Source organism: Hydractinia symbiolongicarpus, chromosome 4 (assembly GCF_029227915.1).
Source record: "Hydractinia symbiolongicarpus strain clone_291-10 chromosome 4, HSymV2.1, whole genome shotgun sequence".
Taxonomy (NCBI): domain Eukaryota; kingdom Metazoa; phylum Cnidaria; class Hydrozoa; order Anthoathecata; family Hydractiniidae; genus Hydractinia; species Hydractinia symbiolongicarpus.
Genome location: NC_079878.1, coordinates 5,146,466 through 5,165,319, shown reverse-complemented (window position 1 = coordinate 5,165,319; position 18,854 = coordinate 5,146,466). Strand labels below are relative to the sequence as shown.

Sequence of the window (18,854 nt, the reverse complement as noted above, 5' to 3'; positions counted from 1 at the left end):
TATACGCTGTAAAAAGTGGTATTCGTCTGAAAAAACCTGCATAGAATCCGATTTGCTTAAAAAAGGTAATGCTTAACTTGATAGTTTGCCACCTGTAGTCTATATTTATTACAAAAAAAAAAAATACAAACGTCCCAAAAAACACTTAAAGATTCACCAAAAACACTTAAAGATTCACCACAGATAATTAACTATACTATGGTAGGAAAGTTCTTAGGAACTGTTTTTGATGTTTTTTAATACGATGTACTTGATAAATAACTTTAAAAACTTTTTAACTCCCTTTTCTTCAAGTGTCTTCTTTCAACTGTTCACATGGCATTGTAAGAATGATCCAGGCAAGTTCCAGGCGAGTTCAAGATAATGCAGTGGGTGGAACTATACTGTCAATTTAATTCAAGTCGATTGAAGTTACCTTATATGCAGGCTTTTGCGGCTTATTGGCACTTTCTTAAAACAACAGGCTTGGTTTGGACACTGTCTACTACAAAAGTAATTTTTTTTCACCTATTTTAATGGGAGGAGCAACCCCAGATCTGGTTTATGTCCCAGACGCCGGGGATGATGTTGTCTGATGACTGTATGATAAAAAAAATTCCTAGCTTATTCCAGCTAGCTAAACCTTTCTTTGTTGGCCTATATGGATCTAAGAGCCTAGAATATCAGCACCTTTAACTAAGTTAGGTTAATCTCCCAACGTAATGGCATTTTTCGTTGCCATTAATTTCATCCGATCCGATCAAACCAAAAAGCGTGGATGTGTGATATAAAAAATTACCTTTAGTCCAATGGTGCAAAGACGATTTTGCAGGAAGATGTAAACAACCTTGTTTTCAGAGCATTTTACAATCCAATAAATATTGGTCGTAAGAATGGCAAACAAGGTTGTTATATTCTCTTAACTAACACTGTAAGCGTGTAGGAGTGTCGTTTGCAACTACGAATTGTTAAAAAAAATTAAACTAAAAACCAACCTCGTTCTCAGGGTATTTTCCCTTGTTGATGAAGTTGATAGATAGAGATAGTTGGGTACTCCGTAGTTATACCGGTTCAGGGGCCACAACACTCTGGGACGGATTGGTTGAAAACATTATGCCTGTTTTTTGGTGTTGTCAGGCCTTTCCGGCGGTAGCCTGGACTAAATGCATTGTGTATGATAAGGAAGTATTGTATTTTTAACGTTGTTTGTGTATCACCAGAGTAGAAATTTAGCATCCTCCTGGACTTGTTGACCAATGCTCGATCCGAGGTACAGAATGCGAAAAAATTGGCAACTCAAGGAGGGAAAGTGCATTTAAATTCAACAAAATAAGCATCTTTTGTTCCCAGGGTTAGACGGCTGAACAAGTTTCTTTACTGCTGGCCTCGATGTCAAAAAGGCAAAAACCCCATGGGGACGAGGTTACAAAATTGGGAAAAAGAAACAATATTGTTCTTTTTCTATGTCCTTTTTTTTAAAAAAAAAAAAATAAATAATTTGGGGAGGCTTAAACCCGACCGTATTATTTTATAAAAAAATTGCTTTGTCCTTGAGTCCCCTTGAGTCACACTCTTTAGAGCTCTATGTATTCTCGTCCCAAGAGTTCTTTAAGATGAGTTTATCTAAAAGATCTCTGGGGCCGAGGATGGGACTCTAGGGTCGTAGGGTTCTCTAGGGGGGCTCAATGTCTCACTTCTCCATGCCTATATATAATATGCTATGCAATTAATTTTACAAATTTCACTAAAACTTTTTAAACAAAAATAAAATTGTTGGGTGAATATTTTAGCTAGACTGGAAAAATCAACCAACATATGTGATCGTTTTGGTTACAAAAATTTCTTGCAGATATAAACTTTTGCAGGGCAATTAACATGCATAAAAATATTTTGCAGGACAATTACTATGCATAAATTACTTTGCATAAATTACTTTGCATAAATTACTTTGCAGACATTTTTTTTAATCAAGTGTCGGGGTCTTTTCACATCAAAAAAGGCAAAATGTCCTAGGAACGAGATTGGACACACCAACACAATCTATCCACCCCCCTCTCTAACGCGGATGGGCAACATGTTCAACCTGTCACTTACGCGCTCGACTGTAATGGCTTTGCACAGCTTTATTCCGGATTTCCCGCCCTAATGAACTGGTGTATTCTCCGTAAGTTTAACGACTATTCTCTATAATATTAGCCGTCGTCTGTCTATGAGCAAAAGATAATAGCTGCTAAAAGCATCGGTTGATTGCCCACAAATTTGCTGATTGGTGAATTCCCGTGAATTTTTCACTGGATTTCACTTTAATTTTATTGTAATAAACTGGGAAATGTTTTACAAAAGATACTTATTTTTATTACCAGCACAGGACATACAACATAATTATATATATATACAACATCAAAATTTACAGCACGTATAGGTTTCTTTTATTAATTTTTTAGTAGGTTTAATTATCATCGTCCTCATCGTCACTGCTCTGTCTTTTATTTCTCAGAAGTCCTAGTTCGCCAGATTTATTTTTATAAACATTATTTTTTAATAAGCTATCACTAACAAGTTCTTTCTTCGCTCGTTCATTGTTTGAACGTTTAAGCCTCGGTTTTAAATTTGTAAATAACGATTCAAACTCAGAATCATCATCATTTTTATTATAGTCTTCATTTTCACTATCAAACTTCTCTATAACTCTTTTTCTTCTTTTTAACGAAGACTTGTTGAGGTATCCGCGTTTTTGGTCGTCCTTTTTATACACAGTCGGCCATTCATCTGCTTGAGCGCGTCGTGTTCGGATTACTGGCAAACTGCTGTCAAAATGAATTACTTTTTTAGCCTCCTGGTTAAACTTGGTTAAATCGCCGACGTTGTCTTCACGTTTTTTTCTTGCAAGCATATCTTTCCAAAAAAACATTCTTAAGACGTATGGAACTTCTAAAGAGATATCAAGTGTAAAATCGAAAAGCAAAAAGAAAAGAAGAAGAATACATTACATTTTGTTGTACTGAATAAAGTGATAGCACAAAAATTAATAATGAGTAATTCATCAACAATGACGACGACGACAACAGCGGCAACAAATACAACGACAACAGCGGCAACGAATACAACGACGACGGCAACAAAATAAAGCAGACAGCAGCATCAAAGATGTACTTTTCACAAAAGTTTGATTGTGACAAATACCAATCTCGTCCTCAGGGCTTCGATGTCTAGAGCCTTTGTAAAAGGTGTAGCATAAAGGCAAATGCCCTGGAAAAAAGATTCAACAGGTACTTACTTTTCTTTTTCACAGTTCCACTTTGCTGTTTCGCTTGTGAATTTGTCACACTCGTCAAATGGTTTGTTTGCATATTCGGTGATTTGTTCGGCCTGGTGATGACGCCTCTCAGTTCTGGATTTTCATTAAGAGTTTGTGATTGCATGTAATTCTTCAACTCAGCCATACCATTTGTTGACATAGGTCTAATATGCGTTTGCACTGCTGGATTGAGCGGTGCCATGTTGGCATTACCTGATACATGTTGTGCTGTAGCAGGTAATGGCAACATAGATGAAAGGCCTAAAGTTGGCTTCCTGTCATTACTGAATAGATCTGGATGAATAACATTTGTTGTTGGAGATTCATTTGATTGTTGCACTGTATTTTTGTCAGGAATGACAAGTTTATTTTCTGAGTTGTACTGTAATTCAATTGGAGCTGATGTATCCAGATGAAGTTGACCATCTACAACTTGTGGAATGTAGGCTTGTGCATTCGAGTCGTGAAGATATTCTGAGAAACAAGGAATTTTAAAATTTCAAAAACCGCTAGTGTACTCAGCAATGTTTTTATCAACTTGCCTAATCTCATTTTATCTTTTGAGTAAAAAAGGATTTTTATTAGTTGATTTAACTGCGAACTATATCACATCCATCAAGTTTGACCTAACTATGACTTATGTACAGTCATCTATATGAGTATGTGCAGTGCAGACTTACAAGAAGCGATAGAATACCATCAAACTCAATAAAAGAAATCAAAGTTTTACTTTCCCTTTCGAATAACTGATCACACAATATCCCGATAAGAAATAAATGACACAAGATACGCACCTTTTACTTTGAGGGTGTGAGGTAGAACTGGCATTTCGTCCAACCTTTTTGTTTTCAAAACAGAATCAAAAAGTTTGTGCGTCACTGTTTCTGTTGTCTCATTTTGTTTGAATGTCATTGTGAAATCAACTATAGTTTTGTGAGGAGTTCTTTCACTGTCTTCTCTAAACATATATAGATACATTTATATAACGGGGACTGTTATAAAATCATGAATCATGCATATTAACAGATTATTATTCAAAATAACAATAGCCCCAGCTCTCTTATACATAATACCGGGAGAGATGTGCATAATTCCCAACTGTTCATATTCCCCGTAACATATACAACAATCAGTCAATTCACCTAAGTGAATACAAACCAAGAGCATAATTTAAAATACTTTTATATCATCTTTTTTATCTATGGCAAATAAAGATAATCTTTGCACAAATTTGAAATGAGATTTATCCAAAATAATATTATAAACTGTCGTGTTTAAATGGAGTCTTTCATATCGGTGTGGTGTGACCTGCACATGTGAAATAACTTTGTACACATGCGCAGTAAATTGTTGGACATGCTCAATAGGTTTGTACACATAAACAATAATTTTATTTCGGATAAATCGTGTTTACATAAAATTTTGAAAGGCGAAATAAGATGCGTGACACCTTTATTGTTGGAATATTTCAGATCACTGGAAAGGCAAAAAATTCATCTAACATTTATTTGGAAACGGAAATATAAAGCAGCCAGGAAAAATTAAAATTATCAAATATCTTTTCTTACACAACAAAATTGAGTACAATTGAGAGAAACTTTAAATTGGATATTAGGTCTAGCAAACTCTTCATTTTAAGTTTGGGGTGCCCCAAGGTTCTGTCTTGGGTCCACTCCTTTTCTTAGTCTATATAAATGATCTGCCCAATGAGTTACTTTCAACAGTAAAGATGTTTGCAGATGATACTTCGATCTTCTCAGTAGTAAATGAACCCTCTGTTTCTCATGATAAGCTAAGTCACGATTTATCTGCTATCAAAAAATGGGCTTATCAATGGAAAATGTCATTTAATCCTGACCCTTCTAAGCAGGCAGTTGAAGTTGTGTTTTTTGCATAAACGTAATAAGATGGTACATCCTGTCCTACACTTTAATAACACTGCTATTATACCTTCTCGTTCTCATAAGCATTCAAGACTAATCCTAAATGAAAGATTGAATTTTATGATCACTTAACGGAAAGAATATCGAAGGCTAATAAAGGAATAGGAGTGATTAAGGCGTTTTTCCATTATGTTCCTCAAAGGTCGCTTTAACAAATCTATAAAATGTTTGTTAGACCACACCTTGATTATGGTGACATTATTTTTGACCAATCACATATTAAACTGTTCAAAAGAAAGCTTGAGTCTATCCAAAATAATGCTGCTTTATCGATAACAGGTGCCAGAGAAACATCTATGCAAAAGCTCTACCAATAATTGGGATTATTGGTTTCGTAAACTCTCGTTTTTTATAATATTGTACAGAAGCGTACGCCAACTAATTTGTTTGATATCCTTCCTTTGGAAAACAGATGTTATTCTACTCGTGTGACCGGCGAAATCAAACAGATTTTTGCTAGAACTGATTTCTTTACACATAGTTTTTTTCGTTATTGTATAAGAGAGTGGAACAGACTGTTCGTTTGTTTTTAAGAGTAGTTTGCTGAAGTGCATAAGACCATCACCTTACTCTATTTTTGAGACTTATAGGGATTAAATACTTAACACGGCTACGATTAGGTCTGAGTCACTTACGGGAACATAAATTTAAACACAATTTTCAGGATTCTATTACTTGTGGTACTGAACCAGAATTTTTACTGCGCTGCCAAATATTTGCAGCATCACGAAAAAAGCTCTTTGAATAACTTTTTAGTATTGGCCCTTCGATCACTGGTCTGTCTAAAATTCGTTTATCTCGTATTTTGTTATACGGCGATAGTTCTCTTTTTAATTTTGTTCAGAACAGTCAAATTATCAATTCCTCTATTACGTTCCTAATTGACTCTGAACGTTTTGACGGCGATCTTTTTCGATTGTAATACCCTTGTATTCACATCTACAAACAAACGTTCGACCCATCTTAAATTTTTATTTTCATTTTTTCAATATATTATTTTTATTTCAGTCTGTTTTCGCGTGTACTACATTATTTCATTTTTTATTTGTAGTGTGTGTAAAATTGTATTCATCCTTGCATAGAAGAAGAAAGAAGTTTAAAGGAATAAAGTATCAGAATGTAAGAACATAGTATTAGATTAGTCGAACAAATATTTGGTACCTCAGAGACATTACTTCTGCTTTTAAAAAGGATGTGTCGTTGACAAATACGTTCTTCAACTATAAGAGAAAATAACATTTTTAAAACAGTAACCGCAGAACAACTACCTTGAACCACGAACAATAGAAATGAGATAATCCCGGCTGAGTCATGTCAGGGACTATAAAAATGTGAATCTATCCTTTCAATTTAGCGTGAGAATAGGATTGGTATCTTAGACGGTTGTCTTGTTGAGCGATTGCTGTGCTTGCGCGACTTTCATAGCTCAATGGGAGCTTTAAATGCGCTCGAACTCCTTTAACAGGACCTTGTTGATAGCAGTACCAATAAGAACTGAAAGGCTATTCTGGGTAAACAATTACAAATAAATAAATAAATGTGAAGTAAAAAACTTGTTTTAACTTACAGCTTCTTCGATATTTGCAGCCAGTATATTGAACTTGATACTGCCAGGTTTTGATAAATCGTCGTACCATGATTGCTGTAACATTATCTCACCACGAAATAAATGTGCTAAAGTTAGGATGTTTGAAATTATTTACAGTAGAAATCTTCGTGAAAAGCTACTATACATTATCGAGAAAGTTGAAATGGATCATGGAGGTAGAAATATCTCCAGGCTAAGATGGAATCAAATCAATGAAAGGTTTAAAGAAGTCTATTCGGTTTGAGGTCCCTTTATGCTACAAAAATTCCGCTCTTAGTATGCCATGAAAACATGTTTTGAAGTCCCTCCATGCTACGAAAAGGTAAAAGATTTATAGTTAAGGGTCGTTTTCATTTGGCTGCCTTTTTTCGGTTATCGCACAACAAAATTACTACTTGATTTGTGCTCAGAAACGGCTCTTGAGCTTAGCGGTAAAGTTGAATTCAATCTACCACGTTGTTGTTCTCTCTAATAGCGAATAGCCAATAATATTTGAATATTTTGACCTTAAAAATAGCAACATGGGTTACAATATTTCAAGATGACGAACAACAAGGACATTGACTACATGCATTATGGTGAGTTTAAAATTATGGTTGATTTGATAGTTTATCAATAAAATTTGGACTCATCCCGGGATGAGTGAGATTTTATCAACCCAGGATGAAATCTCATCCCGCCTGAAACGTGTAAACTTTGTGAGGATTTTCACTAGAGACAGGGGTAAACTTGTCTGGGACGAAACTCATCCCGAGACGAAACTCATCCCGGGATGAGATTTTACATATAAACGGCCCCTAGATGTATAGTATTCCTGCTGAGCGAAAAGTATTAGATAGAAGAATTAAGCTAATTTCTCTTTCCCCTTTTTCTATTTTACATCAAATTTAGACTTTTAATTTTGAAAGTCCGAAAGTGGGAAAGAGTACTCGCGCACAGTATATAATTCTTTTCTTAAGTAATGGAACAAAAACAATCTGTTATTAAGAACAGCTGTTATATTACCCTGAGAATTTAATTTTGCGCGTGAAAAAATGATGCACAATGGAAATTGACTTCTGCTCGAGAGAAGAAAACTTATGAGCTTCTTGCGCTAAAGCTGAGTGGTAATAAAGACCTTCAACATGTCCATTTCACCATTTAAAAATGACTGTGGTCACTTCAGAAAAATCCTACTTTATAGTTGTAAGCTTTTTCCTTCAATACTTACTTCCCGGCTCTAATTTCAATGGCAGTACTGGAGAGTGTTTGGGCTCTTCATCATTTTGATGCTGAGGATGAAGGTACGCAAATGATGCAAGGACCTTGTCTTTATGATCATCATCCTCTTCGTCGACTACCGGTGATTCAGTTGTAGATGATGGAACTGGATTATTATCAGGTGGTCGATTAACTGTATGAACGTCGCTCTAAATTGTTTTAACAAACTTAAGTGAACTGAAAATCTGATTTCGGGAAATTGCTTTAATGTTTAGACAAAAATATTCAGCGAAAAAGTTTTTTATTAAATCATACACAAAACCTCATCATAAAACCATAACAAGTTAAAAAAATATGATAAATAAAATTCATCAAATTTCTAGCAAATACAGTATCTAAAAAAACGGTAACGAATATATATCCTCTGCAAGCGTTAAAATTATGACTTTTAGCGTAAACTTTTTGTTTGTCACTCATAACAGAGTTGTTTTTCCCTCGTAACAGCCGTATTTACTTATTTATTTTCGCTAATTTAGTCAATATTTTCGAAAATAAGTACACGGTAAAATTATTTTTCGTACGCGACATCATTTTTCGAACGCGTTTGTCTACAGCATAATTATACTAATGGTTAGTAACTGGATGCAAACTAGATGGAAAAAAATACAGGAGATATTACCTGAGTTGCCTGATCAAGTGCCATTTCTAATTTGGCAGCGTTTATTAGATCTTCATCAGTATAGTTGCCAACTTTGCGCACTACGTTAATATTACTTCGATCAATTGCATCTTGTTTTTCGTCTTCTAACGCTTTGATGTCAGCTTGCTCTGAGTCTTGAATCTCTTTCAAAAGCTCTTGGTTACTTTCCATTTTTTCATTGGCTGTTACCATGTTTGGACCTGATGGAATGATAGATCGTACCATGCCAGGCAGTTCTAGATTATTTAGTCAGTTACATATAAATGACAGGTGTAATAAGATAATACTCTGATACTCTACAGTATACCTTATATGTAAAGCTGATTTCCATTCAACGAAAACTGAGCGACCATGCGGGAAAAATACACTGTGTTGTCGTGCATGTCATGTAATGTTTTTAAATTTGTAACAACTCAAACGAACATCGGCGTATAAAAAGCTCGGCGTGTAAGTTTAAAAAAATTAAACTTGCCTGCCAAGCTTTTTGTACACTTAGAAAAATGCCTAATCAAAATGCTTCATTCATTTATTTGCTGACATAAAGAAAAAACACATAACAATTAAGGAAGGCCAACAAGAAGACAAACATGATCTTGTTAAGATTAAGAATAAGAGAAATGTAAAAAGGAGTACTTTAACAATTAGATATTAACAATTACAGTTTGTTCTGGTTGTTCTAGCGGTACGACATTAAAGAGACAACACAAGAACATAGTTGAAAAGTTGAAAAGCAATAAAAAAACACGACACGTAAAACCCAAAAATAAAACCGGGTGAAGGATTATGAGGAGGGTAAAAAATTAAATGGAAATAAATTTCTCAAATAGACCTTTCCTGAATTTCCTGAATGTCAAACTCAATTAAAGAGGTTGATACTAAAAATGATTCTTATCCCTAAGTTCCTTAGCAAAAGGTAGAACGAATTACCTAATTTCGTAAATATTTCTGTTCGTTAAGTGCCTCAATATCGGGCTGAAAGTTACGGTCAAACCCTTTATATAGCCGAGCTTCCTAAGAATAGCCTCGTTTTTAAAATAATTATTTTCTTTAAATCCAAATAAAATCCAACCAGAATATTATATTGCTCTAAAAACTTCTTTTTTTGCCATGATGATTTAATATTCTATCTGAATATCCTTATTTGAAAAACACAGAACCATAATTTGGGAAAGGTGTATTAGATAAAAACGTAAAATTGTAAATGTCCAACCTCGTCCCCAGGGTATCTTGTCGGGACTGCGACAATATAAAAACAGGAAGAACAGGGGTTGGGAAAAAGGTTAACTGTTGTCTACTTACCAGTCATTGAGGTCCTTACTTTCGGTGGCATGATAAATGGAACGTTCCCTTCATATGTACCAATCACATGCTCTGATTAAAATTAAAGTATTTAAATGCACGTTATTAAGGTATTAGGTACTAAAAAAATATTTAGGCCGTAATTAATTTGGGATTGGGCTTGGGTGGCTTTCTAAAATTTCTTTTTACGTAAATGTGTTGCAGGTAGAGCACGAACTCACAAAAAATACTAGATTCCATATCTCAAAGCGATAAACTTTTAAAACCCGAGACTTGTTTAATGTGTTGCTTAACAGTTGTTTAGGTAATTCTAGGATTTAAGCCTGGCCTCAGAAAAATGTTTACGTATTAAAAATTCTCATCTCTTACCTGTATCATAAATCTCATTTCTCCACAATCCTCCACATGTGAACGAATCGTTACCAGAACAAACCGTGTTGCATTCACTGTCAGGTACCACATCGTACTTACCGTAATTGTTGCCACAGAAACATAAGTAGCCATATTGAAGACCAGCATATCTGGTAAGAAAAAGTGGACATTGAAATCACAGTTGCATGAAGGAATACGCATGAGAACATAACAATAAATGTAATCCAATGTAATAAGTATTTTAAAATTATTAAAAAAGCTTTTTTTGGTCTCAAGATATTCAAGTTTAAAGATTTTGAGATATATTGACACCACAGAAATTGTCAATATTTTCTATATAATTTTGCACCAGCAGAGCATATAGATTCAAACTTTGACAACAACATAAAAGTTTATCACCATTTATTTCTTTGCTTCATGGTACTGTTAAGTACTGGGAAGAACAATAATGAATATGGACATTGGTCCAAATGCAATACTTACTTGTACCCAGTCTTCTTGCAAGCCGTTCTACAATTGGTTGGTGTAACGAAAGGGATTCCTGCTCTCACAGGTAAATCACGACCTTGAACAAGGTGATCAATGAAGCATCCTACATATCCTAAAGTTGAAAAGTTGATGTGTTTGTATGCTGGTTTGGAACAGATTATTACTAAAATAAACTGGAATTCTAGGAACACTTTTTTTTATAAACAACACACAGATTTGACTGACGTTTAAATTTGTGTTTAATTTTAGCTAATGTTTTACACATGAAACTTTGGGGAAAGATATGCCAAAATGTCAAAATATGACTCGATCTTTGTTGCAAATAGTCCAACTTTTACCACGTGCTTCCGTCAAAAGTTTCAGAAGGTATAAAATAACAAAGAGATCACAGCATAATCAATCAAGAAACTGTTTAGGTTAAAAGATTTTTTATTGAAAGTATATTTATAACTGAAAATATATTTACCATCTGCTCGAGGTTCTATTTCTAGATTTTTACTCGTTTTATTTTTTGCTGAAACAACTCTTGGTCGATAAGCAATCTCTAGTGGAAACGGCAAGGCTGTCTTTGTCGGTGGCAATTTCTCTTCATTCGATATTTTCTCAATAGAATGGGTTTTTTCTGTAGTTGGCTTTATATCAAACTTCGTGTTCATATCAGCAATCTGTATTGGTTTACGTACGTCAGCAATGTTCTTTGAGCTTTCTGGATTTACAGACTGCATTAAGACATTGTGAAGGTGGCTTATTTGTTTAGCATCTTGTGCGGTTTTTTCTTTCGATGGCACAGAAACGTTACTCGATTCTGTGTCAAGTTCAGAGTTTTCAGCAGAAGATATAATAGATTTCGTTGGAGCTGAATTATTGGAGGACATATTTACGTTAATCACATATGCTGTTGCCGTCTTTGCAACTGGAGAAGTAGGGTTTGGTTTAATCGGAGCTACAGTTTTAGTTGAAGCTGTTGTGGCGATTGTAGATGTTTCAGCATTCGTTGTGGTTGATGATATTGTTGTTGACAACATGGTCGAGGACGATGTTGATGGTGATGGAGATGTTGATGGTGATGGAGATGTTGTTGATGGAGATGTTGTTGTTGTTGTTGTTGTTGTTGTTGATGATGATGATGACGTTGTTGATGGCAATGTTGATGTCGTTGTTGTTAAAGTTGTTGGTGGTGATGTTGTTGTTGATGTTGATACTGTTGTTGATGCTGGTGTTATTGTTGATTTCGCTGTAGAAGACATTATTAATGTTGACACTGTTGTAGTGGCTGTTGTGGGCGGAGGAGTTGTTGATTCAATAATAATTTGCTTGCTAGTATTACTTTCAGATCTTGTTTCAGGAACTAATGTTGTCGTGAACATTGTTGTTGTTGTTGACTCAGGTATGACGGTAATATTTATCATTGGAGTTGATGTGGTTGTTATTACTATCTTCGGGTATAATGACGATGCCTGATCTTCGCTTGCAGGAGCAGTTTCATTAGTAACGTCTTCATTATTTGCTTCAGGAAACGTCTCGCTACTATCATTGTGCAATCGATCAAAATGCTCCCATGTCTGGGGAGTTGCGATAGTTTGATTGTGCTGATCTCCGATGTGCATATCCAAAGCGTCCCATGTTTTACTTGGAATCTTGTCACTTATAGAAGTTTCTGTTGCTGATACGGAACCTTTCTCTGACGATGTGCCTTTTAAAGAGCCATTATTTTGCATTGTAGCTTCATTTTCTTTGTTCTCTGTAGTTGTATTTACTTTTCCGCTTTCACTAATTCCTACCTTTGGCTCTTCTGCTTTCATCTTCTCTTCGTATAATTTTCGTTGTTCATCAACGAGCTTACGATAAATCTCTTGTTCATCCAAAATTTGCTGTTGAAGTTTCTTAAACTTTTCTTCGCGAAATTGGACAGAATCATTATCCATGTTATTTTTTTCCTCGAGTTTTTTTGCTAAATATGCGCTATCACTTTCGGCTTTGTTTATTACTTTTAGCTTTTCCAACTCAGTGTTTGACTCAGCTAGCTGATCACTGACTTCTTGTATTTTCCTCTCGTTCTCAATTTCTGCAGGATCTTTACTGTCCTGAACCCAGTTTCTCATTTGATCATACTTACGCTGTGTCTCTTCACTTTGCACCTTTGCGAGCTGACCTTTCTTTAATTGGTTATCCTTTTGCAACAACGATGGATTTAATTTGCTTCTTTCGTTTCCGGGTTTATCATCACTGTTGTTTTCGTATTCTATCTTGGTTGCTGTTAGCCCACTAGGATACACATTACTGCGTTTTTCACCAGCCAGGATCATCGAATCTGCTAGTTCTTTGTCAATATCAATTACTGATGCAGAAGGAACAGCTGTTTGTTGTTGATTAATTGGTTCCAGGACTTGTTCTTCATCTTGACTAAAAAATCTTTTTGTAGGTAATAATTCTTTTACTTCATCAAATGCAAGAACAACGTTCCCATCCTGAACGGGTGTTGTTGTTAGATGTGAAATCATCTCCTTTTCCATTTCGTTGTCAGATCTCTTTAATTTTTTCCCACTAGATTGTCTTTTACTAGATTTGTCTCGCTTTATCTTTTTCGTTTTCTTAGGGGTCATATTTATAGAACCTAAACTTCCCAACTCCATTTGTTTCATTTCCATTTGTTCTGTGATTTCACGTTTCTCTTTAGAAACCTTATCTTTTTTTTCTTTTTCATCCTCCTCATCTGATGGAATCACATCCCTTTTACTTAACAAGGGGAGATCTTCATTGTTTTCTTCCTTTGGTGTCTTCACATCGTCTTCATCTGTATCTATATCCGCATCGCGTTTTATCTTGGTAGGGCTTGTATGTATTTCCCTATATAATGGAAAACCGTGCTCCCCAGTCCATATACCTTTATGTTCTACATTTCGTTTAGCCTGTGCATTAACTTCGAATTTATGTGTTCTTTTGCGACTAGCATGTTTGATTTCAACCTCATTCACATGCAATTCGCGTTTAGATACCCTTTTCTTTTGCACATTGTTAGATCTTCTTGACATCAGCCGAGAAATGTCTTTCTGTCCATCTGCCTGTCTTTTACCTTTCGAAGCACCACTAAGTGATCTGTCATCATAATCACGCTTGATAAGACCAGGAACAAATTCAGGTGCTGTCCCTAGTCCAGACCAAACACCTGTTAATTGAGTGCTTTCAGAATGTCTTTTAGTTTTATCACTTTTCGCATCATTTACAAGATTCATCACACTGCGAGCAAACTTGTAAACATTTTCTGCGGTTTTCATACTTTTACCATGTCTGATCATTTCAGCTTCTTTCCCCTGCGTTCGCATCAGTTCATCGATATTTGGATCGTCATCAGAAAGTATATCACGTTTATGCATTTTTAGAATGTCTGATTTCGGCTTTTCAGCAGATTGTTTGAGTGGTTTTCTATGTTCCGTCTCAGATAAATCGCGTTTTACTATCTTACTATCTGTAGCTGTCACGTTAGAATTTGTCGAAGTGTTATTCTCTGCTCTGTTAGATTTCGTAGGGTTATCTTTTTGGTATTCTGAGGACGAATTTGTTGCATTGTTGGACGTTGTTATATTTGTAATGTCAACATTTGATTGACCAACCGTAGAGTTTATTTTTTGCACTTTAGTAACAGCCGCTGTTTCATTTAAAGATTGATTTGTATTGACTTTTTTTAATCCGGATGCATTGTTTAAAGACTTTTTCACAATATCAGTGGTTCTCTTTTGTTTTGGTGTAACTGCAACTGACTCTCTTTTCTCCACTCCTCTTTTTTTCAAGACATTTGTTGAAGTAATGTCATGTCTTTTTGGAATGGATATAACTTTCTCCATCTTAAAGTTATTCCTCTTCGTTTCAGCTTTAGCATCTTTAGTTATGCTATCTGCATTAGCTGTGATAAGAAATCTTTTATGTCTTGTATCGTAATAGATGCCATCTTTCTTTACGTGTTTTAAGAAATCTCCCTCGTCATCATCAAATAAACTTTTCGCCTAAAAGTACAAAGAAATGTAAAAGAAAGAAAATCTATGTAATGTAATAAAAAAGGGAAGCGGTGAATCCTCAGAATTACAGCAAAAATTTATTCTGTACAAAAGAAGAGACACTGTTTAGGAGACTGTAAACCTTCAAAAGTGATTTTCACTAACACCACATTCATCATTTATGCAACATTTGTGGCGTTTATGTGCTGGTTTACTAAAGAAACCCAGCATCAAGTAATATTTTAATTAGGTTATACTTCCTGAGTTGCCATATAGAGAAAGTTTGTTCCTTTAATTTCCCAAAGCCAGCTATAGAAAGTCAACAACTTGGATTGATACAATACTAATTGCATTGAAAAAAACAAATATCTATGCTAGCTACCTTTTCTTCATCTATAATCCTTAAATTCTTCAATTCTTCTTCTGTAAGAGCCCTTTTAATTACATTCACTGATTTTAACTCTCTGTAGGGAATTATTTTGACAGGTTGCTTTGTGGGGTATGGGACCAGTCGTTTCATTACATGCTTTACTTCCTTTTTAATAATTTCTCCAGTCACTGGATTTACTTCAGCTGCAATATCGTTGAAAGGTAATGGTATATCAGGTATGTATTTATCTTTAGCCTCTCGTTTCAAGATTTTTACTCTTGGATTCTCTCTTCTAATGGTTGCTGAAAATAACAGAATTAACAAAACAGTAATAAATGTTTTTCTAGCATCAAAAAGGTGATACCAATCTTCCTTTGAAGAAGTCGATAGCTAACAAAGAAACCTTGGTTATAAAGATACTCTTAGCCTTTCAAACTGCTTACATGGACAAAGCAGTTTTCCTGTGTATAGATAAAAAGTTTTCAATCCTATATTTTTGCTTATTAAGAAACGAAAATGTTATTGCACTAATATCGTAAAAAAATATTTTCCCTGAGAGCATGCAAGTCCAAGATTTCAAATTTTTTTTTTCATTGCATATGGAACATCGAGTCAGAGTAATTCGCATTAAATCATCGCATACTTATTTTTACACACACTAAATTCAGGTCTAATAAATAATGTCTTTACAATTTTTGCCCAAATGTGTTGTTAATTTTCTTTGCAAGTTTCATTCAAAGAGGTTACATTAAATTGCTTCGTTTTTATAATGCGTATATTATAACTTACCTAAATGTTCTGGTAATCCTTCGAAATCAGGATTCCCTTCCTCGTCGTCATCATCTCTAACTTGTCTTTTATTTCGACCCATCCCATTTTGCTTTTTTAAAGATGGCGGATTCTCAAATAATTCGTCATAGTTATCTTCAGTAGAACTGCGTTTATTTACATCTTTTGAAAATTCCATTGGTGTCCCTGAACCAGATTCTGATTCACCGGAACCGTCTATACGTATAAATTTAAATAATTTTGAAAAAGAAGCTAAAAAATATTACCTTAGAAAAAAAATTCGTGTATTTATTACACGTGATTTGGGATAAGGATAGCCTTTTTCCTTACCTCCAGATTCTCCACTTCCACTTTCTCCACTTCCAGATCCACTGACGTCATTATCTTCATCTGTTTCAGCACTGTTGGTTTCACTACTTCTGCTCACAGTAGCAAGAACCATATTTTTTGGTGTTGAAATTTCTTGTTTTTTCTTTAGATTTTCTTTAGGATGCATTATTTCTTCATTTTTGTTTTCTTCATTTTCAAATTGTAAATCTTCCATTATCGCCTTTTTAGATACTACCTTAGCCTTGTTTATGTTTTCAATAGTGGAGTGCACAGAACGTTTGTTCTCCATCACAGTCTCATCAGCCGATTTCTTATTTAGCTCGTCAAAAAACGATTTTAGTTTCAGAAATGGATCGGGTTTTGGTCGGGCCACAAGATTTCGCTTTTCCATCTTCATATGTTTCATTTTACTTTTTTGAATTAGATGTTCAAAAATGTTAGTTATTGGTTTTTCAATCATAACGTCTGAAGTTTTATCGACGGTCTGCCTTTGTGTCCTGATTGGTATTGGAGGGTCGTGGTCAGCAAAAACTTCATTTTTACTTTCTTCAATATAGTCATACTCGGAAAATGGTTTTCGTTTGGTTCGAATAAGTGATGAGTCGAGACCTAAACACAATCAAATATGTCTTTGCTATTTTTATGATGTGATTTTTATGATGATGACCCTGGGCATGTAGATAAATGCCTAGCGCCAAATAAAATAAAAAAAATTAGGCATTATAAACGAGGTTACATTGTTAGCATCTTCATATCGAACTTAAGTTTCTCTTGCTCCCGTAGCAAACCACTGTCATAATAATCTGTAGAAGTAAATTTGTTTCAATATGGGTAACTTTTAAACTCACACTTCACATCGAGTTTCAGTGTACGAAAAAAAATTTGACGTATTCTCCGTGAAGAAATCCACGGGTTCGTTTTCTAGCACATTATTTACTCAGCAGGAGGGCCTCAGAATTATGCTGCGGTGCATGGTTGAGAATTTCTGCTTGTAAGCGTCTTATGTCGAATCGTCAATCAGGTCATTGATTGATATTAGCGAAAGTTATCGAACTATGTGTTCAAAAGATGCATATAACAACAACCTTCTTCATAGAGGACCTTAATACTAACAAATCTGAAAAAAAAAACAAGAGACCAAACATACGAAATAATAAAAGTATTTTAAACAATTTACCTTGAGTGATTTCAGGTAACAGAACAGCGAAAAAATATAAATACATGTACGATAGATGCATTGTTTGTTATTTTCACATCTAAAAAAAAATCTGATATTACTCAACACATCAGTGGAATGTCTAGATTGCTGTTTATACACAACACCAAAACTAAGATTTGGATTTTAAGAAGCATTATTAGTTTTTGATTTACGTTTTCTTGTGGATAATCGTTCATTTTTAACTAGCCTTCACGGAATTTTATTAATAAAATACGGAAAAGTAAATAAAATGAAAAGAGAAAGGAAAAAAAAATTAAATATCGGCTATCTGTCAAGTTAAAAATAAGATGACAGACACAACTTGGGAACTCATTTAGGCGGATCAAGAGCTTTGGAAACATTTCATCTTTTAAATTTGACAGATATGGTCAAAATTAAAACCCCTTAAAATTACTACATATTAGGTACCCGGTAGTATTCCCTCTCTTGGCTGGTTTTAGAGTTTTAGTGCAATATACGCACGACTTCTTGAAGCTTATGAAGTGGTTATGTTTATAGTTCTTTATGAATAAATTTCTGCATAATTAAAAAACTTAATTTAGTTGATGCAAAAACAATGCTTCGCTAATTATTGGGTGCCCTAAATACACTTTTTTATGTTTTTAGCTTTTACGTGTGCTTATAAAGTAATATAACATATTTACATATATGTTACATAGTTACATATTTATTTTATTGTACACAGCTACTGTGTTGCAAAGTATTTTCATAAATACAACAGAACACAGTTTTGCTGGACTTCATATAATCATTTAATATCGCAGGAGCTTGATATGAAGCAATCCTACTGTCGCCTTTGTGCAGAATGGAACCACAATTTGATGAGCATATCACAACATTACCTATAGATTGCAAAATTAAAAAAACTTACCTGAAACTTTAAATTATTTTAAAAACTTTCTGGAAATTAAACGTTCCAACTCCAACAAGCCAGTTTAAATATACCAACAACTCTATCCAGGCCAAACTTTCGCAAATTTTGTGCAAAGTTATATTCAAATTACCTTTAGCGAGCTGCTTTCGAGTTTGCAAAATATTTTTGAATGCAGCTTGCAAAAAAGATGAATTACTTCACGTTCTGCAATCAACCGTAATTTTCCTGCACGGTTGATTGACTAATTCAGTAACTCCTCTTCAGCCATTTTCTTTTTATCTGATGGCACTCTTTTATTCGAAACATACTCAGGAAAAATTAACTTTTGTATTTATAAAAAGGGTGTAAAAACAAAGTACTTTAAATATATCAGATAAAATTTGGATTTATAATTACTGTTTTTTTATAATCA

The 18,854-nt window shown here is 34.5% G+C and overlaps 2 protein-coding genes across 3 annotated transcripts in view; both read right to left on the bottom strand.

Annotated features, from left to right (window-relative positions):
- LOC130640884 (ESF1 homolog) overlaps positions 1-18,854 on the bottom strand; it is a 77,659-nt gene that overhangs the window by 39,550 nt on the left and 19,255 nt on the right. The gene's annotated exons all lie outside the window — the stretch shown is intronic.
- Positions 1,836-18,765, bottom strand: LOC130640881 (uncharacterized). The gene is made up of 16 exons (XM_057447465.1): positions 18,440-18,765; positions 17,527-17,605; positions 16,350-16,958; positions 16,020-16,235; positions 15,243-15,532; positions 11,335-14,869; positions 10,863-10,980; positions 10,377-10,528; positions 10,008-10,079; positions 8,688-8,944; positions 8,019-8,217; positions 6,788-6,894; positions 6,382-6,440; positions 4,072-4,235; positions 3,257-3,751; positions 1,836-2,910 (listed from the first exon to the last, which is right to left on the bottom strand). Exons 2-16 carry the CDS (start codon positions 17,585-17,587, stop codon positions 2,429-2,431), a joined length of 6,816 nt encoding a protein of 2,271 aa, XP_057303448.1. The 5' UTR covers positions 17,588-17,605; positions 18,440-18,765; the 3' UTR covers positions 1,836-2,428.